The following is a 23306-nucleotide window of genomic DNA, read 5'->3' as shown; positions in this document are numbered from 1 at the left end:
AGGGTCAACACTACCTCAGCTCGCTGAACCAGCATATGCCCTCAGGTGGGAGCTTTGGGAACATAAAAGGAAAAGCGATGAAGCAAGTTACAACATACTGTGCACTGGGTTTAAAGGTGTTTCGCAACAAACATATTTGGAGGGAGACTCAGTCCAAGAAAGAATTCCATCCCCTTCTTGCCTCTCCTTGAACATAAATCCTTTAACTTTTACTTTAACCTCTGCAGTATCCTTATCTTACCTCTTATGAAGCTGTGCAGGAGTATACTGAGGTCTCCTCATCCCCTCTCAACTGCAGCCAGAGGAGCATTGAAGCCCTGTGTTCACTCCTTTACTTCTGCAACAGGTAGTCCCAGTATATGACCTCCTAGGCCCCAGATCTTCCTGTCCTTTCTCCACCTACTTGCTCTCTCTTACAGCCTGAGTTCTGGAATCCGAGTGGTGACTCTTTAGGCTGCCGGCCTGTGACTATGCCTACAGCAATGGGTACAAGGTAGGGCCTGGGAGTTGGGATCAAGCGATAAAAGTCAGGAGTTGACTCTCTTTCCCTGCCCCCACGCTACCTCAGGTGTTCTGCTGGGGAGGGCCTCTGCCTGTGCCAGCCCCACCTCCATGGCTGCCATGAACTCCAATCTGGGCACTTCTGTGCTGCCCTTGACCAAACCACTGCTTAAGCTGAGCTTGGCCAGGGCCTCTAGCCAGCTGACCCCCTGTTGCCTATGAGTGTCCAGGAGGAGCAGGAGCAGGAGCAAGAGAAAACCAAGGCTCAGATTTGGTTTTCAGGGGAGGGAGGGAATCTGTAGAGAGGACTAGTTGGAACAAGAGGCTGGGCTGGCTTAGGAAGGTGAGAAAGTCCAAGTGGGAGCGTCAGCAGGGTCAGAGGTTTGGTGTTTTAGAGCCCATATTTTCAGGGCAATGTGGGAGAGGAGAAGCCCAGAATGTTGGAGAACACTGACACTCGACTTGCCTCCAGGGAGCCCCCTAGCCTGCTCCTTCCCACTGTACACAGGTCTCAGGGGCCTCTCCTAGTTGGCCCTGGCCCCAACTTTGGAGACAACATGACCTTCCATGTGCCCGCCAACCTGATGGCAAGCCTATTACAGCAGCCAATTGCCCAAGGTGAGGAGTCTGAGAAACAGGGTGGGGTCATAGGACACTGGGGCCTTAGTAGGGATGGGGTCCCTGGGGTCTTCGGTTAATGGGAACCTAAGTCCTAAGGGTCCAGGTCTTGGGGTGGTCTGGGCCTATGAGTCTGTATCTTGTATCCAGGCCCCAGAGGAACCCCTGTCCCTGCAGTAGGGAGCTGACTCTGTACTATGGCCTGGCTTGGACTTTGCACACATGGTTGGTTGACTGGGCTGGCCTCTCTCTGCTGGCACCCATAGTGCCTCATGATATGGAGTATGACATTGTCCTGTGCTATAAGACTAAGGTCAGTGACATAGGTGCCAAGCAGGTGGATAGATGATGTTGGGTGGTGGGCAGGGGCAGCTCTATAACTGCTGACCCCTAACGCTAGGCACCTGAAGATTGGCAGGGATTAGTCTGTTCATGCCCAATCCCTTCCCAGCAGCACCTGCTGTTGCCCATCTGTGCTCAGAGCAGCTGGTCCAGGTGGCCTTGACCCATGCACAGAAGTAGGCAGGACCCTATGACCTCCCAATATCAAGACCTTATTATGTTGCTAACACATGTGAAATAACCCCCAAAGTGGAAAGTCTCCAATATGGAATGTCATTATGTCATAGAGCAATTAAAACAGGGACTGAATATAAAACAGAGCAGGATTTAAGAAGGTGGTCTTTTTGCATGGGTCGTATGATGAAACACTGGATGCAACAGAAATGGGACACAACACTGGGACCACATGATCATGACCTCATTATCCTACCCCCCTACTCCTTCTCTGCTTACTGCAGCGCTATGGTTTTATCCAGACCTTTCTGCTTTGAACCGGGAACATGCTACTCTGTGATCCTGTGGCTATGGAGGACCAAGGGGGTGCAGAGACCTTGAGGGGGGGCACTGTCCTTCTGGATTTGGTGAGGTCCTAGGGGCTCAACCCCACATCTAGGGAAGACAAATTATAGCAGGATACAATGGTGGGGCTGGGGAGTAGGTGTCTGGAGACCTGGAGATCAAGACAGGTGGATAGTGTAGGGAGGGAGGTCCAGGCAGGAGCAAAGCGTATGCCAAGGATAGAAGGTGAGAACAGGCGCCGCCAGATCTAAAAAGACCTTGTGGGCCATGAGAAGGACTTAACCTTTATTGTGGGGCACTGGGGAGCAGTGGAAGGGGTTTGAACAGGGAAGATTCATGGGGGAGAATGGATTGTTAGGGGAGGCTGCTGCAGTGATTCTGAATGAGAGGTGGCATTGCCTGGACTAGATTGGAGCCATTGGAAAGGAAGAAGAAACAGACTCAAATGAGAAACAGGAAAGGGGCAAGAAGAGGCTCTGAGGTCCACTGTGAAGAAAAGTAGTTAGTAGGTATGAGCGAGTAGGGCTGGGATCACTGTCTTCTGCCTGCTGCCCTCCACCCACCTACTAGATTGTGCTATTGCTGTGGGTGAAGAAATTGCCTGGGCTGAGATCTGTGGACACTGTGGCCACAGGGCACCTCAGGAGCTCCATAAGGCAGGCTACATGGAGGCAGCAAGGACAGTCCTCTCCATGCCTGAGGTTTGTGTCGACCTTGTCTGAAGCATCTCGCCCTGCTCCATGGGGGTGGTCTTGGTGAGTGTGTGCCCCTGGCTTAAAGGGGCTGTAAGATAGGGGTTGCAGGAAGCACCACAAGGTTCATCTTATCTTGTTCTTTCTCCTACCAGCATGTGAGTGCCACCCCCCAGGATTCACTGAGTACTGAGTGTGCCCTGCTAGGTGGCAGTACCCTTGCCATCCTAATATCATTGGTCGTACCTGTGACCACTGTGTGTCTGGAATGTATGGCTTCAGACCCACTGGTTGCAGTGGTAATCCTTTATAGGGCCAGTGAGTATGGGTGTGGGCTCTGGGACCAACCATCTCCCTCCTTTGCATGGCATGTGTGCCCTGTCATTCCCCAGAGAGTGCCATTGCCACACTGAGGGTGCCAGTGGTGCCATTTGTAACCCTGTGAATGAGCAGTGCACATCCCAGGCTGGACTTGCTGGTCACCGCTGGGACCACTGCCTCTCTGGCCAATGGGACTTCCCATACTGCCAGCCCTGTGCCTGCAATGGGCATACTGAGTTGTGCCACCCACTTACAGGCATTTGCCAGGCTTGCCATGGAGCCACCACAGGCCAGCACCTTGAGAGGTGACCACTGGCATCGGAAGTGTTGGGTAGGAATTAGGATGAGTGGGCCTGGCCCCATTCCATGTGCTACTGCCCAGAGGTGCTTGGATGGCTGCCACGGAGACCCTACTCTGGGCTCAGGCCAGCAGCACCGGCCTTGCCCCTGTCCTGGGCACCCTGGCTCTGGCCTCTATCATGTGAGTTCCTGCCATGTGGACAGTGCAAGCAAACGTGCTCTGTGCCTCTGTGCACCTGGTTATGCAGGTGAGGGATATTTGGCAGGGGCAAACTCATGGCCCTGCTCACCATTCACAATCTCATCAGGTCCATGAGGCAAACCTTTGCCAGTGCCACCTGTATGTTGGACTGCAGGCTGGACACCTCTCCTGGAGGAGTTGCTGTTCAAGGGAGGGAGGGTCAAACTGGAGGAGCTATAGGCATGGAATTTGTAAGCCATGAAGGTGGGCTGTAATGTAGCTACTGTGTTCTCTGCTCTCTTGGCTCAACCTCAGACTTTCTGGCTGGGTATGTAGGACCCACAGACTGCAAGGGTACAGGAAGCTACCTGAGACAACCCATACTTACCTCAATTCTTTCCAGGCCCTTGCTGTGACTGCTGTTCCTCTGGCTACTTTGGGCGCCCTTGGTCAGGGGGAGACCCCAGAAGAGCGTGTGTTGGCCCTGTCAGTGCAACAATAATATAGAACCCTGTGATCCTGCTTCCTGTGACCCCCACAATGGGCACTGCCAGCGCTGTCTGCACCACAGCCATGACTGTGCCCATGGCAGGCCTGACTTCCATGGCAGTGCTTTGTGCGCAGGTGGCTGCCAGTGTGAGTGTGTGGCTAGGGTGGGTAGGAACATGCCAAAGCAGGTGGGGATGGTCCTTCCTCAGACCTTTCCTCTCCCCAGGCTGTAGCTGTGACCCCCCCCCCCAGGACACTGCTCCTGCATGGTGCCCATTTCAGGCTGAAGCCTGCTTCTGCAACCAGGTCAGTGGGCAGTACCCTTGCCACCCCAACATACTGGGGCAGGACTGTAGCTGCTGTGCCTACCTCTTCTGGAACCTGGGGGGACCCAGGGGCTATGAGCCCTGCAACTGCCTTGCCCAACACATTTTACAGCTAGCATGTCACCCAGTGAGTGAGGCCATGTTGCACATAGCTTGTGGCAGCGGCCAGGTGTGAGTGTGTGTCTCTGACAGGATGTAACTTGTGGCTGGTATGAGTGTTCATGTGATCACCAGCACCAGTGTGTGGGGCTGCAAACAGCTGTGTGACTCTCTGCTTTTGTGTGACATAAACTATAAGGTAGTGGCAGGGTTTGGGGTAGACAAGACCTGAAACCACACTTGCCTGACCCCACATGCCACCGAGAGCTGGTATGTGGGTGATCCATTGTCCCCGCACATGGAGTGAATGGTTTCTGGCAAGTGGAGTGAACATGGCAAGGGTCAGGAGGGAGGCTGAGGAGACAAAGGTGAAGGGTTAGGATTGAGAGTTGGTGCTGGCAGAGGGGGATGGCCATTATGAGCAAGAGTTTCTGGGAAGAGAGTGGTTAACAACCGAATGAGATGAGGCCTGAAGTGTGTGTTTGTGTTTGTTCTTGTGTCCTTGGTGAAGTGGTGAAGACACGGTGGGAGTCAGGGTGAAGGAAGCATGGGGATGAGGGTATGGAGACAACAGGCTGTTTGGATCAGGATATAGAGGGAAAAAGGGCAGCAGGTCAGTAGTTGAGAACCCAGAGGGTCTGTGGGGGGCTGGCCAAGGAGAAAGCAAGAAGGGAGAAGCCTTCAGCCAAGCACAGGTGTGGGTGCTGCTGCCGGGCCAGGAGCAGGGCAAGCACTGTGTGCTTGGTATGGGTATGCTGCCTTTCAGTACTTGGGTCCTTCTCCCTCTCATAGGGGAGGCTGTGTGTTCCTATGGACTGGCTCATGCTCTCTTTCCTCAAGTTACAGGTCAGTGCCCCTGCTGGACGGAATTTGGGGACCGTATATGCTCCAGGTGTCAGGATGGGTACCAGGGTGACCCAGAGCAGGAATGCAGAGAGGATCACTCACACCATACCACTGGGGTTGAGGCTGCCCTAAAGGGACCTGGTGTGGACTAGCAGGGGAGCAGTGGGGCTTTCCTGAGGGAGAGCACAGCATGTTTATTGCTGTTTGCCCCCACAACTCAAAGAAATACTTGTGGACGCAGCTGTTGGTAAGGTCAGGTAGGGTATGCCCACAGAGAACATGCATCAGGTGGCTCTTTTCTGAACCCACCTGCCAGTCCTTCACCCGAGCTGACCCCTGACTGGACTGTAGAACTTCTGGAGTATTGTGCTGTTTCTCTGCCCAAAGGCTGCCATGCCATAGGGTGCCTCTGTGGCCAGGGAAGATGCTAGTGCCCATGGCTGTTCTGACCAGTAGCTTGTGTGCACCCTCCCACTCACATAGGACAATTCTCCAGGCTTTTTGGAGGTAAGGCTAGGGCAAGTGCCGTTTGCTCCCTGCCCTGACCCCACAGCCTGTGCCTGTGACCAACCAGGCTCCATCCTGCCCAGCTGTGATCCACAAGCAGGTGCCTGCCTCTGCAGAGAGAGAGTCTCAGAGGTGAGGTGCCAGGCATGGGCCCATGGCTCCAGAGGTGCCTTCCTGCACTACACATCCTGCCCTACTGGTTTCACCTCCTGGGACCAACATCTAGCTCTGCTCCAGCTGCACCTAGAAACTGTGGCCCAGGAGGTGCCCCCCCTACACCAGAGGATGCCTGGCAGGGGTGCCTGGGGCCAGGATGAGCACCTACAGGTCCTAGAGGGGGTACTCTAGCAGGTACAGACTCTCCTGGAATCTTCTTCACCCATTGTGGGGATTCTGGAGCAACTTACAGAGTGGATAGCTGGATTCAGGCCAGGAGTCTTGGATCAGTAAGAGGGAGGTCTCCAGCTAGCTTCTCAGGGTTGGGCATTCAGGGAGTCTCAGGTTGGCCTGTCTTGAGTCTTGGGTCTGGAAGTCAGGTGGGTTTTCCTGAGTGAGGAGTCATGAAGAAGAGGACATCTCTGGCCAAGCTGATGCTCCATCTTCTGGCAGGAAGAAAGTGACTGCTTTGGCCCAGACATTATGGGCCACAGGACAGGTTGTAGCAGAAAGGGAGCCATGAGTTAGGAGGCAGTGTGAACGTCTGCAAGAATTATCCTGGGAGCTAAACTGTGTCAAGGGCTTGGCCTGGCTCAAGAAGGCAACAGGAGCCCAAGATGAGGCCTAATGAGCAGGCAAGTGGGCAGTAGCTGAGGTTAGGGGCTAGGCTGAGGCAGAAGGAAGGTGCCTTTGCTTATGTACCTGGGGGAACCTAGAAGGCTAATTGACCCTGCCTCAACTAGTGGAGCCCTGAGCCACCCTTCTACCCATCCCTGCCATCCCCTGCAGATGCTGAGGCCCAGGCCTCCTCAGCTGCCTGCTTTCCCAAGAGGCCCTGCATGGAGCCCAGGTTGTGACCATGTTTGGAGAACGAGATAGCATCCTGGAGCAGGCCCAAGAGATCAGTGGTGGACAGAGCAGCTGCTATGGGGGATGGGCCAGCCAGGGACAGGGACAGCTATGTGGGAGCTGAAACTAAAGAAGCTGTTTGACAGGATCCAGATGTTTTGGATCTGGGCTGAGGCAGGGTCTCAGTTATAAAGCTCCCTTTGCTCCAGATGTTTTGTCCATAGCTTCTGAGAATCCTAGTCAAAGCTGGAGTGGTGGGTGGACATGTGGATCACTATAGGGGGGTTCGCCAAGGTGAGGACTTTCTTCTAGCCCAAACTGGGCGTAGGGCAACGGGGGATATCTGGGACATACATTTCTCACTGGATCATCTGGCTTGTTTGCAGGAATGCAGGGGTTAGGGAACTGGACTGGCCTATGTTCCTGTACCCTGTGGTGCTCCCTCTTGCCCTGGGACCCTGCCCACTACCCAGTGGGCTCTGATTACTTCCCATAACTCTTACAATAGCCTTGATATAGCTGCTACAATCTTAGGGCAGCATTAGCAACTAGTGCAGGCCATTGGGACCATGCATGGGAGCCAAGGGGGGAGTCATACGGAACCATGGCCTGGCCAAAAGGGTGCAGGAGATACATTCCACATCTGACTCAACGCTATGAGCTGCAGCAAATCCAGGCCACAGCAAGGTCCACAGGAATCCAGGCCTGGGAGACATAGCATTGTGTAAGGGGGTCCTGAGGTGTGGCCACCATAGCCCCTGTACAAGCAACTGTGCAGATCCTCCAGTGTTTCCTCTTGGGCACATGTCTGCTTGTTGTGTGTCTATTCACAGCTGAGGGGCAGGTGAGCATCTAGGACACTGCTGTGATACTCATTCCAGAATGAGGAATATTCATAAGGGCTAACCAGGGGTCAGATGGGAGTACTAGTATGCTTGTAAATGTTTAACAGCTGGTTGGGGGTCAGAGGGAACTGACTTGTAGTGTTTATCAATTTCCATGGTGTAAGTAAACCCACCATGGCTGATTTTTTTAAAAACTGTGATGTTTTATTTATTTCTGAGAGAGAGAGAGAGAGAGAGAGAGAAAGCAGCGTGAGGGTCAGAGAAAGAGGGAGATACAGAATCTGAAGCAGGCTCCAGGCTCTGAGCTAGCTGTCAGCACAGAGCCCTACATGGGGCTCAAACCCATGAACCGTAAGATCATGACCTGAGCCAAAGTTTTTTTTAAATTTTTTTTTAATGTTTTATTTATTTCTAGGAGAGAGAGAGACAGCATGAGCAGGGGAGGGTCAGAGAGAGAGGGAGTGACAGACTCTGAAACAGGCTCCAAGCTCTGAGCTGGCAGTCAGCACAGAGCCCGACGCGGGGCTCGAACCCATGAACTGCGAGATCATGACCTGAGCGAAAAGTCGGCCACTCAACCGACTAAGCCACCCGGGCGCCCCACCTGAGCCAAAGTTGGACGCCCAACTGACTGAGCCACCCAGACACCCCTGATTTAAAATTTTTTTAATTTTATTTTTCAGAGAGAGAAACAGACAAAATATGAATGTAGGAGGGGAAAAGAGAGAGGGAGACACAGAAACTGAAGCAAGCTCCAGGCTCTGAGCTGTCAGCACAGAGCCTGGCACTGGGCTTAAACCCATGGACCATGAGATCATGACCTGAGCTGAAGTCAGATGCTTAACTGACTGAGCCACCCAGGCGCCCCCCACCATGGCTGATTTTAGTCTACCTACCATTTATCTGCTGATTCACAAAACTCCTAAAAATTTAACACTTGACTCTTGTTAGCCCCCAGCACACCATGTAATCTTGTCAGAGGCAGGGCCAGTGAGAGGTTAGAGTGAGGATTTGTTGAGTCAGGGATCAGAGTTCACATCTGAGATTCCTACCCCAATTCCTACATATGAAGGTGCAGATGCTGTGAGTATGCAGCTGGTGGCATGGCGTGGGATGGCAGTGCCCCTCCCCCAAAGTGGGACAGTGAGCATTGCCCTCCTGCTGGATCAGATCCAGAGTGCTTTCCCTGCACCAGACACCATAGGCCAGGAACTGCCCAGAGCTGAAGGTGTCCTCCATCAGACACGGCAGACCAAGTGAAGGGCCAGGAGGATAGAGGTAGAGATCAGAGGATGAGGAGGACAGGGATGCCCAACTGATCATCTGCACCCTTCAGCGAGGGGACAGCTAGGGTTCAGGACCAAGAACTGGATGTTCAGCTGGCTGAGGTGGGAAGACATACAAGGGCTGCAGAACAAGGGCTGCAGCAAAACAGACACTTTGAGGCCTGGAGGCCAGTGTACAGGAGGTGACACCCCACTCAAACCCCTCAGCTTCTTCATACCTCTTGTTCAGTGGCTGCTGTTATCCCCATTCTCCCCCTGAGATCCTTGAATCACTGTGATACCCTGGTGCTACTAAATACACAGACCATGTGAGCACCCTACTTAGTTGCTACCCTCCTGTGACCTCCCTGTGATCCTTTGACCTTTGTCCCAGTGGCAGGATACCTGGCCTGGGTGATACTGGCAGTGGCAGTGGATGTGACCCCAGTCCTGGGGCATCTGTCCAGTGCAAGTATGGCTTTCAAGACCTATTTGGCCTTGTCAGCAGCATGCTGAGGAGACAGAAGAGCAAGCAGTACATGCCATGGGCATGGCTGGGGGCCTGGGCAAGGTGAGGATGGGTATACTGGGCATTGAGGTCTCAGAGGTGGGATTTAGGCTGGGACTGGGCTATACTGGGCTGAGGCAGGGTCTCAGTTATAAAGCCCCCTTTGCCTCAGGAACCTTGGGCAGCAATATGTCTGAAATAGGATCTAGATGGGGTGGGTTTTCAGGTCAAGTCCTGCTCTAGGAGTTGCAGATCGCCCAGTTAGGCCTGGCAGAGTTGCAGAAGGGCACACATAGCCTGGTGGCCACAGTGCAATATGCAGGAGAGTGGGTATAGTAGGCAGGGGCTGAGGCCCAAGAGCTGCTGAAGTGGGTGGATAACAGCTAGAGCCAGCTAAAAGGTGCATGGATGAGCCATGGTGGAGTGGGGTATGGAGTGGGATCAGCATGAGATGGATGGGTCAGAGTCAGAACAGGGATGGTGTGGGAAGGTCAGGGATGGGTCTAGGTCAGGTCCAGATTCCTATAGGGATCAGAGCGGGGGTCAAAGTTGACAACAGGGGTCAAATGTTGATTAGGGTTAGAGTTCACCTAGGGCTGGGGTCAGAGTTAAGGTTGTGACAGAATTGAGGACTAGGGTCAAAACTTAGGGGCAAAGATCAGAACCGGGTTCAGATGACCTGATCCTCAGGGTTGGAGCACCATCTGGGTCAGAACAAGCAGATACTGAGCAAGCAGGCGCCATCCTGTGGGGCCTGGAACAGAGGGTAGCAAAGCTACTTGAGCACATGTGGCTATGGGCAAATGGGTATGCCACTTGCTGACTGTGGTGTATGGATGCTAGTAAGACAGACTCTTGAACTACCTGAATGATCCCAGATGGACCCAAGAATCTTCTGACCTTGAGGGACAAGGGACCCCACTGAGTTGACCTTGAGTAACCCCCACGTGGCCCCACGATATCCTCCAGTGATCCTGTCCTTGAGAAACTAGAGATCATGTAAAACTCACAGAGGCCATCTAGTGCCTTTAACCCTGATAGATCCTTCTCTGAGTGATCTAAAATTCTGAGTCACCTCTAATATCCCTGAGCCCCTCAGGTTGACTACATGACCCCCAGGGTAACTGGAGACCCCGACTTCAGAAAACTGGAGTAACTCCCAAGACTCTGTAAGTCCAGCAGACTTACAGCTCCTCTGCTTAGACTCTTGTTGAGAAACCTAGTGATGCCCCTGAAGAACCCCAGCTTTCTCCCCCAGTTCCACAGCTCTGGGTCTTCTCCATTTGAACCCAGACAGAGTGGGCACAGTTGTGGCAGCTCAGAGCCACCGGGGCCTGGCCCTATAGACCTGCTAGTCCACGGTTCCGCCCGTGGTCCCAGGGGCCTGGGTGGGGCATTCGCAGGCCGCTCGCATTCCAAGCCCGGGCTCTGGCCTCCCGGCAGGCCAGAAGGTACGGAATGGATGAATAGCCATAAGATCTGGATTCAGTCCCTGCCTCTGTCTGTTGTCAGCCACCAGCATCCATTTTCACACCGGGAAACTGAGACAGCACTTCTTGTGCAGACCTGCTGTAGTGACTAAGGGAGGTGGAGACTCCTGGAGCGGTGACTTGGGCAAGGGGATGGCTTTTTTCCATCTCTCGTCCTACCTCCATCTTGTCCTGCTGCTCTGGCCATGCCAGCCTAAATTTTCCCACATTCCTAAATAGAGGAGCTTGATAACTCTGTGCGTGACCTCTCACCTACCCGCTGATGCTGGAACCCCGAAACTGAACAGCCTAGTAGATAGTGACTTCCACAGCACTCACAAAGCTGGGGAAAAAGACTGGGTTCCATGGCTGTTTGAAGTCTCAGATCAGACTCCTTTTCTTCGCTCATGCCATACCCACTACTTGGTGCGCCACCACCTTTGGTGGCCTAAAACCAAATCCCCTGCCCGCTTGGTCTGCACAGGTGGTCTGAGCAAAGGAGCACAATAAAGTTTTGCAGGTGAGCTGGACTATGTCTGGTTTCTAGAATGAGGGTCATTTCTGGAGAGGTGGGAGAGGAACTTCTGCACAGTGTTGCACTCCTGCCCAAGATCCGCTCCACGCTTTCCTTTTTGCCGTGCTTCTCAACTTTGCTCAAAGTCGCAGGACTCTGCTAGTGGAGGGACTGCCTGAGGGAGGATTGAGTAGGGAATCTGCCTGGGACTTACAAGGGCAGGGTCTGCACGGACCCCAAGGGAGGGGCAGGGTGGGCCTGGGCTATAGATCTCTCATTCCCCCGCCCCCCTCTCATCTGGATTCCCCTCCTCTTCAGGATGGAGCTGGCCTCTGGGGAACCAGGGAGGGACCTGCGGGGACTGCCTGGGCCCTGGGAGCTTCGACTGGGCCTGCTGCTGAGCGGTGAGAGGGCCTGGTGAAGGCCTGGGGTTTGTGGGATGAGATGGTGGGTCATGGGGGAGCTAGCCCTGGGGCTATGGGGTGGGAGCACAGCAGAACTGGCTAACCCACTGTTCCCAGTGCTGGCCACCGCCCTGGCCCAGGCCCTGGCCCCAGATGTGCCAGGCTGTTCGAGGGGAAGCTGCTACCCTGCCACAGGTGACCTGCTAGTGGGCCGTGCTGACAGACTGACTGCCTCATCCACCTGTGGCTTGCATGGTCCCCAGCCCTACTGCATCGTTAGTCACCTTCAGGTGAGGCTGGGAGTGGGTAGGCCAGGGGAGGGGGTGCTGGCACTGGCTGAAGCACTGACCCTGACCTTGACTCTGACCTAACCCAGGATGAGAAGAAGTGCTTTCTGTGTGACTCCCGGCGCCCCTTCTCTGCTAGAGACAACCCAAACAGCCATCGCATCCAGAATGTAGTTACCAGCTTTGCACCACAGCGCCGGACAGCCTGGTGGCAGTCAGAGAATGGTGAGGCTGTGGGTGGGGCATGGGGTGAGCGGGGTTGCCCACCAGTAGTCTCAAGTCCCTGACTTCCGACTCCTGCCTCAGGTGTCCCCGTGGTCACCATCCAGCTGGACTTGGAGGCTGAGTTTCATTTCACGCACCTCATTATGACCTTCAAGGTGCCCGCATGTCTGGGAGCCTGCTTGAATCACCCTGCTTGGCTCCCCATTGCCCCTGAACAGATTCCCAGCAACTTAGCCCAGCCTCCCTGAGGTCACACGCTGTACTCTGGGTGCATGGGAGGCTCCTTCATGGCCCACACCTTCTGTTGCCTTCTGCCTCCAGGCCTTTGCACGTGCTGCCTCCCTGGGCCCCATCAATCCTGAGCCTCCCCATTAGAAGGGGCTACCCTCCCTGACTATTGCTTGGCTTCCAGTGGTCACCCCCACCTGTCCGTGAACTGCTTGAGGGCAAGCTTCAGCTGGGCAGGGCTCTTGATGGGCCTGGTCCTGATGCCCACTGATCAGCCATGCCCCCCACCCAGACATTTCGTCCTGCTGCCATGCTGGTGGAGCGCTCAGCAGACTTTGGACGCACCTGGCATGTGTACCGATATTTTTCCTATGACTGTGGGGCTGACTTTCCAGGAGTCCCACTGGCCCCCCCACGGCACTGGGATGACGTAGTCTGTGAGTCCCGCTACTCAGAGATTGAGCCATCCACCGAAGGCGAGGTGAGGGGTGGGATGTGACTTGGGGAAGGAAGAGGGGAGATGATGGGCTTGAGGCAGGATCCAGTGCCTCTAATGGCCCCATGTCCCAACAGGTCATCTATCGTGTGCTGGATCCTGCCATCCCTATCCCAGACCCCTATAGCCCACGGATCCAGAGTGAGTGTTCTTCCCTTTGAGCCTGGCACAGTCCCAGTGTCCGGCCAGTGACTATTTGGGGCCTCAGAAGCTATTTTGGGTGCTTTTTAGGGCAGAGCCAAGTCCAATTTAGCTCATATAGCAATAGACAGGAGGTCTCCCAAGGTGACCTTAGCAGCTGCAGGCCCTGGGTGGGCATGGAGCAACAAGAGCCTGCCTAGCCAGCTGGCTCCCAATCCTTTCCCCCCACTTAGACCTGCTGAAGATCACTAACCTACGGGTGAACCTGACACGGCTACATACGCTGGGAGACAACCTGCTTGATCCACGGCGGGAGATCCGTGAGAAATACTATTATGCCCTCTACGAGCTGGTTGTGCGTGGCAACTGCTTCTGTTATGGACACGCCTCACAGTGTGCACCTGCCCCAGGGGCACCAGCCCATGCTGAGGGCATGGTGAGGGGATTTAGCTGGCTGGAGTAGGGGGCAGGGGCAGGCATGGCTGGACAGTGCTGACCACCTGCCTGCCCATGTCCTAGGTTCATGGGGCCTGCGTCTGTAAACATAACACTCGTGGCCTCAACTGTGAGCAGTGTCAAGATTTCTATCATGACCTGCCCTGGAGTCCAGCTGAGGATGGCCACAGTCATGCCTGCAGGAGTGAGTGAGATCCTGGCCCACATAGCCCCAGAACTCAGTGGTCTGGTTGTGCCATGAGTAGAACCTAGAGCTGGTTGGTCAAGCCCCTAACACCCAGGCTGTATCCAAAGAGTATCCAGGCCTTGATGCCCTTAGGGATTCCCTTAACCCTCCTTCACAATCTGCTCTGAGCAGGGGGGTCAGTATATGCTGAGACCTTACAGTACCTGAGCCCACAGCCACAAATTCTGGCCTGTGGCAGGGACCCGCTGTGTCACTGGGAACCTTACACCCCTTACCTTCAGGACATGATCCCACAAGTGACCTTTGTATTGCCTTCCCCTCTCCCAAGAGTGTGAGTGCCATGGGCACGCCTACAGCTGCCACTTTGACATGGCCATATATCTGGCATCTGGCAATGTGAGTGGAGGTGTGTGTGATGGATGTCAGCACAACACAGCTGGGCGCCACTGTGAGCTCTGCCGACCCTTCTTCTACCGTGACCCAACCAAGGACCTGAGGGATCCTGCTGTGTGCCGCTGTGAGGCTGGGATTGGGCATGGGAGAGGGAAGGCTGAGTCTGGGGTAGGAACTGAGAAGCCAGACTGCTGTCCAGGTTGCAGGGGTTTGAGGTGGGAGGAGGGGGCAGTGAAGTCAGGCTGGGAATCCAGGGTGAAGAGGCTTGGGAGATGAGTGGTGTTGGGCTAGTTGAAATAGGGTGACCCTGCACCTCTTTTTCCCCTCAGCCTGTGATTGTGATCCCATGGGTTCCCAAGATGGTGGTCGCTGTGATCCCCATGATGATCCTGCTCTGGGGCTGGTCTCGGGCCAGTGTCGCTGCAAAGAACATGTGGTGGGCGCTCGCTGCCAGCAGTGCCGTGATGGCTTCTTTGGGCTCAGTGCCAGTGACCCTGCAGGCTGTCGGCGTATGTGCTTCCTGACCTAGCTCCTGTGCTAACCTTAACCCTTGACTTTTTACTTTCAACCCAATGAACACCAGCACTCATAGCTCCCCAGAGTCCTGATGGATCTCCTTCCCCACAGGATGTCAGTGTGATGCACGGGGCACAGTGCCTGGGGTCACTTCTTGTGACCCCAACAGTGGAACCTGTTTCTGCAAGCGTCTAGTGACTGGACGTGGCTGTAACCGCTGCCTGGTGCGACTGCAGGGGGCTGGGGTTCTGGGGTCCTGCATTTATTCTCAGAGCACAGGGTGAGGGGGGTGGTGTCTATACCCCATTGGGTCGGTGCTGAGAGCTTAGGGTGTATTCCTGGCTGGGAGGCCAAGGGTGGGAGCCATGGTCTAGTGACCATGCTTTCTCCAAGGGGTGGTAGAGGCTGAAAGCTGTCATTGGATTCTCTGAGGGGTGGTAAGGGGGTCTGTTTCTGGCCCCCAGCAACCTCCTCTCCCCCCAGCCTGGCCATTGGGGCCTGAGCCATGACCTGCTTGGTTGCCGTCCGTGTGATTGCGACGTGGGTGGTGCCGTGGATCCCCAGTGAGTGCTGTATAAGGGGTCTGGGAAGGGTGGGAAAAGATCCTGGGCAGGGTAAGGGGTCCTTTTTGAGTAACCTTGGGCTTCCCAGGTGCAATGAGGCCACAGGTCAGTGCCGCTGCCGCCAGCACATGGTGGGGCGACGCTGTGAGCAGGTGCAGCCTGGCTACTTCCGGCCTTTCCTTGACCACCTAACTTGGGAGGCTGAAGACACCCGAGGACAGGTAGGGGGCAACGATGGAGGGCAGGGCTTGTGCTGGAGAGGCAGAGTTATGGGTGGTACTTTGTCTGGGGTGGGTGTCCAGCCTTGGGGAGGGTGTCTCAGGTAAAGAGCTGGGGTTTAGGGACAGGTTGTGGTAGAAGAGATGGTGCCTTACCAAGGCACCCACCCTGAGCTGTATCCCTCACAGGTGCTGGATGTGGTGGAGCGCCTGGCAACCCCTGGTGGGACTCCATCCTGGACAGGCCGGGGCTTTGTTAGGCTTCAGGAAGGTCAGGCACTGGAGTTCCTGGTGACATCTGTGCCGAGAGCCATGGATTACGATCTGCTGCTGCGCTTGGAGCCCCAGGTCAGACTCTGTGAAACCTGACCCAGAGCTGAAACTCCAGGTGTGGTAGCATTTTTTTCATCAGCCTGTTCCCTCAGATCCCTGAGCAATGGGCAGAGATGGAAGTAGTCGTGCAGCGCCCAGGGCCTGTGTCTGCCCATGGCCCGTGTGGGCATGTGCTGCCCAAGGATGACCGCATTCCAGGGACTCTGCAACCAGCAACCAGGTGAGGGCACTAATGGTAGCATCTATAACAGTGGAGGGTTGTGGGCCAGCCCTAATTCCCTGAAGGGCACTTGGAAGACCCCGCTGCTCATTCATCTGTCCCTTGCTTCAAGTGCCTCCTCCTGAGAGCTCTTTGCCAGGTACTGTTAGGCATGGCACAGGTCAGAGGAAGGAGGTAGAATAGGCCTGCTCTCTTAGGGATCTAAGTTCCCTTAAGAGAGGCCTGTGGCAAGAATTAATGGGAAATCATTCAGTGTCACTATAGGGAATGCCCATGGTGGGAAGGGACGGCATCAGAGCATTCTGACCAGGGATGTGACTGGTCTGATTATTGTTTTATTACATTCAGGGTAATATTTGTTTCATGTATCTGTTTTGTCACCTTCTTTCTTTATTTTTTATGATGTAAATATTCAAACATACACAGAAGTAGAGAGAGCAGCATATAAGGGGCCATACCCGTTATAGACATTTTTACCAACTGTGACTTTTGTTTAACAAAGATCCCTCTACTTGCTGAGTGAAGAGCAAACTTAGAGTGACCAAAGTGGAAGCTGGAAGATCTGCTAGAAGCTGTTGAGTTAGTTGAGCGACAGTGGGTTGGACAGAAGTTTAGCAGTTGATGTGGCGAGATGATGAAGGTTCCAGAGGGTTCTAGTGGCAGAGCTGTTGGGTTAGAAGTGTAGGAAAGGGACAGTGGAAAGATGACTCTAGAGTTTTGAGTTTGTTCATCTGGGTGGGTGTTAGGCTCTTTGCTGAGATAGAGACATAGGGAAGAGCAGTTCTGAGTTGCTTAGACATGCGGGAGAAGGCCAATGGGTGGTTGGATTTCTCAGTCTGGAATTACTGGGAGGCCTCAAGTTGGAGATATAAATTTGCAACTTGTCACTAAAGAGATAGGTGTAGATGAAATGAGCAGAGAAAGGAAAGAGGACCAGAAGAAAGCTCTGGGGTGTTAGATGTCAGTAGAGAAGGAGGAGCTGGCAGTGGGGGGAAACCAGGAGTGTGGACAGGGTTCCAGAAGTGGAGAGAAGAGTGTCTCAGGAAGGAGGGTGCTCTCATCACATGCTGCTGAATGCTGGAGCAGCTGGCAACAGAGAAGAGGCTGCTGGGTTTGGCTTCATGGAGGTTGATGGTGAGCTTGGTTCAGGCTGTCTTGATGGCATGTTGGCATAAAAGCTCCATTGGAGTGTGAGGCTGGAGTGGAGGCAGTGACCACAGTTCAATATACTGGGGAGGAGAGCGAAGATAAAGCAATATCTAGGGGAGACTCAGGAATTGAGGGAAGATGTTTTCAAGGGGGGATGAAAGATGTTTGCAGACTGATGGGAAAGACCTAGGAAAGGCAGAGCCAGGCTGGAGGGAATGACATAGTCTTGGTGAAGAGGAGCAGAGGTTGGAGGTCAAGGTTGGAGAAAATAGGAGGAGGCCATTGAAGAAAAATTGGCAAGTATTTGTGCCAGGGAAATGCCATGGGATTGCAGGGCTGTAGGGAGCATTTTCAGAGATTGGTCTGCACAGGCATAGGAGTCCAGTGAGGCATGCTTGTGGAAATCTGTATAAATTATCTGTCAGGCTGTCTAGCTGTCTGTTGGCCTGACCCAGCCCTAGCATCTTTCTCAGCTGATAGTTTGGTTGCTGTGTGCAGGGTGAGGAGGCCTAGGATGGTGGGTACAGGGACCCTGGGTGAACTCCATACCTGTCCTTGTCTCCCCCCAGGTATATGATATTTCCCAGACCTGTCTGCCTTGAGCCTGGCATCTCCTATAAGCTGCATCTGAAGCTTCTGCGAACAGGGGGAAGTGCCCAGCCTGAGGTTCCCTACTCTAGACCCAACTTGCTTATTGACTCGGTAAATAGTCCTCTCTCCCCACACTGACCAAGAAAGCAGAGTCTATGGAATGGGACCTGTAGTGGTGATGGCTGGATAGGTGGGGCCTGTGACAGAAGAGGCAGGCCCATGGTGGTGCTAAGTGCTCTGGTAGTGCCAATATGGTCTTGGGTCTGGACCTCATTCTTCCTTGCTCATCTCTTCAGTTGGTGCTGCTTCCCCGTGTCCTGGTGCTGGAGATGTTTAGTGGGGGTGACGCTGCTGCCCTGGAACGTCGTGCCACCTTTGAACGCTACCGTTGCCACGAGGAGGGTCTGGTGCCCAGTAAGACCCTTCCCTCTGAGGCCTGTGCCCCCCTCCTCATCAGCTTGTCTGCCTTACTCTACAATGGTGCCTTGCGTAAGTGTCTTGCGTAATGGTGCCTTGCGTGAGATGTGGGTTGGTGGGGCAGAGATGTGGGGTCCCAGCCTGACTTGGCCCTATCCACCTGCCCCACAGCCTGTCAGTGTGACCCCCAGGGCTCACTGAGTTCTGAGTGCAATCCCCATGGTGGTCAGTGCCTGTGTAAACCTGCAGTGGTTGGGCGCCGCTGTGATCACTGTGCCCCTGGCTTCTACGGCTTTGGCCCCACAGGTTGTCAAGGTACTTGCCTGCCTTTCTTCCCTCCTTCCCTTCTCTCTCCTCCCTACCACTGTTCTCCCTCCTCCCTCTGACTCTGCTTCTTCCTTCCTCTAACTCTGCATTGGACCCCATGCTCTCAGCACCAGAACATTGGAAGTTCTCTTCTGTTCCCTGATTTTCCCACCCTGACCCCACCTAGATTCCCTCAAACCCTCTCCCTGGCTCAGCCTCTGCCTTGCCCCCAGCCTGCCAGTGCAGCCCCGAGGGGGCACTCAGTGGCCTATGTGAAGGGACCAGTGGGCAATGCCCCTGCCGAACTGGTGCCTTCGGGCTTCGCTGTGATCGCTGCCAGCGTGGCCAGTGGGGATTCCCTAACTGCCAGCCGTGTGTCTGCAATGGGCATGCAGATGAATGTGACACTCACACAGGCACTTGCCTGGGCTGCCGTGATCACACAGGGGGTGAACACTGTGAAAGGTGAGCCTGGAGCAGCTGGGAGTGGGTTGGTGGGTAGGAATGCCGCTCAGGGATCACATATCTCTTCCTGCTCCTCCCTGAAGGTGCATTGCTGGCTTCCATGGGGACCCACGGCTGCCATATGGGGGCCAGTGCCGGCCCTGTCCCTGCCCTGAAGGCCCTGGGAGCCGGCGGCACTTTGCTACTTCTTGCCATCGGGATGGGTACTCCCAGCAGATCATGTGCCACTGTAAGGCAGGGTACACAGGTGAGTAAGTAAGGCGCAGGCATGGGGTCAGGGTGGGGCAGCTGAACTGAACACTCATACCTTCCCCAACTGTGGGCAGGACTACGGTGCGAAGCTTGTGCCCCTGGGCACTTTGGGGACCCATCAAGGCCAGGTGGCCAGTGCCAGCCCTGTGAGTGCAGTGGGAACATTGATCCCATGGACCCTGATGCCTGTGACCCCCGCACGGGGCAATGTCTGCGCTGCTTATACCACACGGAGGGGCCACACTGTGCCCACTGTAAGCCTGGCTTCCATGGGCAGGCCACCCAACAGAGCTGTCACCGTGAGTGGGGAATTGGGATGGCTGGGGCAGGGCTCTTCTGCTCAGGCTCCCCTTGATTAACGTGTTTGACTGGCACAGGCTGCACCTGCAACTTGCTGGGCACAGATCCCCAGCAGTGCCCATCCACTGACCGGTGCCACTGTGACCCAAGCAGTGGGCAGTGCCCATGCCTCCCCAATGTCCAGGGCCCTAGCTGTGACCGCTGTGCCCCCAACTTCTGGAATCTTACCAGTGGCCATGGCTGTCAGCCCTGTGCCTGCCACCCAAGCCGAGCCAGAGGCCCCACCTGCAATGAGGTATGGGGCTCTTCTGTGGTTCCCTGGGTGGATGGTGCTGGCTGTCTGTCTTAGGTCTCAAGGGCTTAGCTTCTGATTGAGGCTCTGATCTCTGCCCTGTTCTCACTCTAGTTCACAGGGCAGTGCCACTGCCGTGCTGGCTTTGGTGGGCGAACCTGTTCTGAGTGCCAGGAGCTCCACTGGGGAGACCCTGGGTTGCAGTGCCGTGGTGAGAGAGCCGGCAGGGCTAGGGTGGATGGGGGACTTCTCAGGATGCCCCAATGGCACCCTAACTCCACGGTCTGCCCTTTTCTGCAGCCTGTGATTGTGACCCTCGTGGAATAGACACGCCTCAGTGTCACCGCTCCACAGGCCACTGTAGCTGCCGCCCAGGCGTGTCTGGCGTGCGCTGTGACCAGTGTGCCCGTGGCTTCTCAGGAGTCTTCCCTGCTTGCCACCCATGCCACACATGTTTCGGGGATTGGGACCGTGTGGTACAGGACTTGGCTGCCCGTACGCGGCGCCTGGAGCAGCGGGCCCAGGAGCTGCAGCAGACGGGTGTGCTGGGTGCCTTTGAGAGCCGCTTCTGGCACATGCAGGAGAAGCTGGGGACTGTACAGGGGATTGTAGGTGCCCGCAACACCTCAGCTGCCTCCACTGCGCAGCTAGTGGAGGCGACAGAAGAGCTTCGGTGCGGATGGGCCTGAGGATATGCGGTGGGATGGGGCAGAGGCTCAATGGCCTAGGGCTGAAGGTTCTCTAAACACCACCCCCTACTGGCACAGGCGTGAAATCGGAGAGGCCACTGAGCACCTGACCCAGTTGGAGGCAGAACTGACTGATGTGCAGGATGAGAATTTCAATGCCAACCATGCACTGAGCAGTCTGGAGCGAGATGGGCTGGCACTTAATCTCACACTGAGACAACTGGACCAGCATTTGGACCTGCTCAAGCATTCAAACTTCCTGGGTGGGTTGTTGCCCAACTAGGCAGGTGGACCAGGGTTGAGTGATCTTTAGCTGACGGCCAGCCTTTGCCCAATATAGGTGCCTATGACAGCATCCGCCACGCCCATAGTCTGTCTGCAGAGGCGGAACGTCGTGCCAACACATCAGCCCTGACAGTGCCCAGCCCTGTGAGCAACTCAGCAGATACCCGGCACAGGACAGAGGTGCTGATGGGTGCCAAGAGGGAGGACTTCAACCGCAAACACATGGCCAACCAGCGGGCACTAGGCGAGCTCTCTGCCCGTACCCAGTCCCTGAGCCTGACAGGCATCAATGAACTGGTAAGGCACAAGTGTGGGGTGGGACATGTGGGTGTGGCTGTTCCTTCCCCAAAGCCCTGACTTGTTCTGTGCCTGGCAGGTGTGTGGGCCCCCAGGGGATGCACCCTGTGCAACAAGCCCTTGTGGGGGTGCTGGCTGCCTGGACGAGGATGGGCAACCTCGCTGTGGGGGCCTCGGCTGCAATGGGGCAGTAGCCATGGCGGACCTGGCACTCGGTCGGGCTCGGCACACACAGGCAGAGCTGCAGCGGGCACTGGCAGAAGGTGGCGGCATCCTCAGCCAGGTGGCTGAGACCCGTCGGCAGGCAGGAGAGGCACAGCAGCGGGCCCAGGCAGCCCTGGACAAGGCAAATGCTTCCAGGGGACAGGTGGAGAAGGCCAACCAAGAACTTCGGGAACTTATCCAGAGTGTGAAGGACTTCCTCAGCCGTGAGCCTCCCGTGTGGCCCAGGCCATGTGGTTGTTTCACCTGTGTCTATGTTCATACTTGTGTCCCTGGGTCCATACTTGGGTCAGGGCCTGCACTGGACCTGTGTTTATGACCCCATGTCTAGCCCCTCAACCCTTGCCTATATGTGGTCCCAAGTCCATGACCCCAAGTCTGTGCCCACTTATAGTTCCTGTCCTTGTAATTAATCACTATGCCTATGAGCAAACCCATATTCTATGTGGGGTCCCTGAGTCCATACCCCAAAATTGTGCCCGATGCCAGTGCTGGAGAATCTGTGTCCCTAAGCCCTTGCCTGTGTCCCCATAGAGGAGGGGGCTGATCCTGATAGCATTGAGATGGTGGCCACTCGAGTGCTAGAGCTCTCCATCCCAGCATCACCTGAGCAAATCCAGCACCTGGCAGGCGCAATTGCAGAGAGGGTCCAGAGCCTGGCGGATGTGGACACAATCCTGGCACGTACTGTGGGAGATGTGCGTCGGGCAGAACAGCTATTGCAAGATGCACGGCGGGCAAGGTCTGACTATGACCCTGGCCCCTTTCCTTGACGCCCGGTCCTGATATTTGCAAGCTCTGATTCCCTCTCTTCTTCAGGAGCCGGGCTGAGAGTGAGAAACAGAAGGCAGAAACAGTACAAGCAGCACTGGAGGAAGCCCAGAGGGCACAAGGCGCTGCTCAGGGTGCCATTGAAGGGGCGGTAGTTGACACACAGGACACAGAGCGGACACTGCATCAGGTGTGGTTTCTCTGGGACATGAGTGGGGCAAGATTATGGGCATGCACCCATAGACCTGTTTAACCCTGGGTCCACCCATGACAGGTGCAGGAGAAGATGGCAGGTGCAGAGCAGGCACTGAGCTCTGCAGGCGAGAGGGCTCAGCAATTGGATGGTCTTCTGGAAGCTCTGAAATTGAAACGAGCAGGGAATAGTCTGGCAGCCTCTAGCGCTGAAGAAACAGCAGGCAATGCCCAGGGTCGTGCTCGAGAGGCTGAGCAGGTGGGTTGAGGTAAAGCCAGCTGGTGGGGGTTGAAGTAGAGGCTGGGCCTCCACTGGGCCACCTAGCTGACTTTGCCTTCTATATCCCCAGCTGCTGCAGGGCCCACTAGGCGACCAGTACCAAACAGTGAAGGCTTTGGCTGAGCGGAAGGCCCAGGGTGTGCTGGCTGCACAGGCACGGGCCGAGCAACTTCGGGATGAAGCTCGAGGCTTGTTGCAGGCTGCTCAGGACAAACTGCAACGGCTACAAGGTGAGGACTGGGTGGGTAGGCGCCAGAGGAGTGGGACTGTGGGAGTAGGACCCTTCAGCTGAGACCCTCCCCTCCTAGAGCTGGAGGGCACCTATGAAGAGAACGAGCGGGCACTGGAAGGCAAAGCAGCCCAGCTGGATGGGCTGGAGGCCAGGATGCGTAGCGTGCTTGAAGCCATCAACTTGCAGGTTCAGATCTACAACACCTGCCAGTGACCCCTGTGCGATGCCTACTCCAGCCCCCAGCCCCGCCCACTACTGCCTCTGCACGAAACAGTTCTGGGCCTGAGCAGGCCCCCAATAAACCGCTGTGATTACCCACTGTATCTTCTGGACTCTGATTGGGGGAGGGCGGGGTCTCTGGGCGGAACCTCAGGAGGGCACCAGCAGGGTCTGGGCGAGGCCAAGGAACCGGAGCCCCGCCTCCTCCGTTCGGCCCGCCCCGGAGCTGCCTGTCGCCGCATGCCCGCTCCCACCGGAAGTGCGTCACCAGCTAGGCGCTCAGCCACCCGGGGCCGTAACTAGAAGTCGAAACAAAACAAGCGGCTGAGGCGG

At 55.5% G+C, this 23306-nt stretch overlaps 1 protein-coding gene across 2 annotated transcripts; it reads left to right on the top strand.

The window, feature by feature from the left end:
- The first annotated feature begins 11492 nt into the window (after window positions 1–11492).
- LAMB2 (laminin subunit beta 2) lies at window positions 11493–23077 on the top strand. Of its 2 annotated transcripts, none has more exons than XM_077776939.1 (33): window positions 11493–11537; window positions 11666–11751; window positions 11869–12041; window positions 12128–12263; window positions 12345–12418; window positions 12784–12972; window positions 13065–13128; window positions 13362–13564; window positions 13648–13768; window positions 14100–14288; window positions 14494–14673; window positions 14792–14904; window positions 15164–15243; window positions 15332–15464; window positions 15651–15809; window positions 15887–16014; window positions 17733–17865; window positions 18051–18243; window positions 18343–18486; window positions 18711–18942; window positions 19026–19189; window positions 19269–19493; window positions 19572–19789; window positions 19901–19997; window positions 20087–20459; window positions 20554–20738; window positions 20816–21057; window positions 21137–21485; window positions 21814–22021; window positions 22099–22240; window positions 22325–22501; window positions 22593–22752; window positions 22831–23077. In XM_077776939.1, exons 2-33 carry the CDS (start codon window positions 11667–11669, stop codon window positions 22965–22967), a joined length of 5406 nt encoding a protein of 1801 aa, XP_077633065.1. In that variant the 5' UTR covers window positions 11493–11537; window position 11666; the 3' UTR covers window positions 22968–23077. The 2 variants fall into 2 exon arrangements, with proteins under 2 accessions (XP_077633065.1, XP_077633064.1); XM_077776938.1 differs by lacking the exon at window positions 11493–11537 and adding an exon at window positions 11549–11570.
- The last annotated feature ends 229 nt before the right edge of the window (window positions 23078–23306 follow it).

Source organism: Crocuta crocuta, unplaced genomic scaffold (assembly GCF_008692635.1).
Source record: "Crocuta crocuta isolate KB4526 unplaced genomic scaffold, BGI_CrCroc_1.0 scaffold77, whole genome shotgun sequence".
NCBI lineage: Eukaryota > Metazoa > Chordata > Mammalia > Carnivora > Hyaenidae > Crocuta > Crocuta crocuta.
The sequence above is the reverse complement of the archived record's forward strand: the minus strand, read 5'-3'. Positions and strand labels throughout refer to the sequence as shown.

What these genes read in the sequence shown, in the direction of transcription:
- LAMB2 (XM_077776939.1), top strand. Translation starts at nt 11,667, where the DNA reads ATGGAGCTGGCCTCTGGGGAACCAGGGAGGGACCTGCGGGGACTGCCT. An exon ending in ACTGGGCCTGCTGCTGAGCG is followed by an intron (nt 11,752 to 11,868) that starts GTGAGAGGGCCT and finishes CACTGTTCCCAG; the next exon opens with TGCTGGCCACCGCCCTGGCC. An exon ending in CTATAGCCCACGGATCCAGA is followed by an intron (nt 13,129 to 13,361) that starts GTGAGTGTTCTT and finishes CCCCCCACTTAG; the next exon opens with ACCTGCTGAAGATCACTAAC.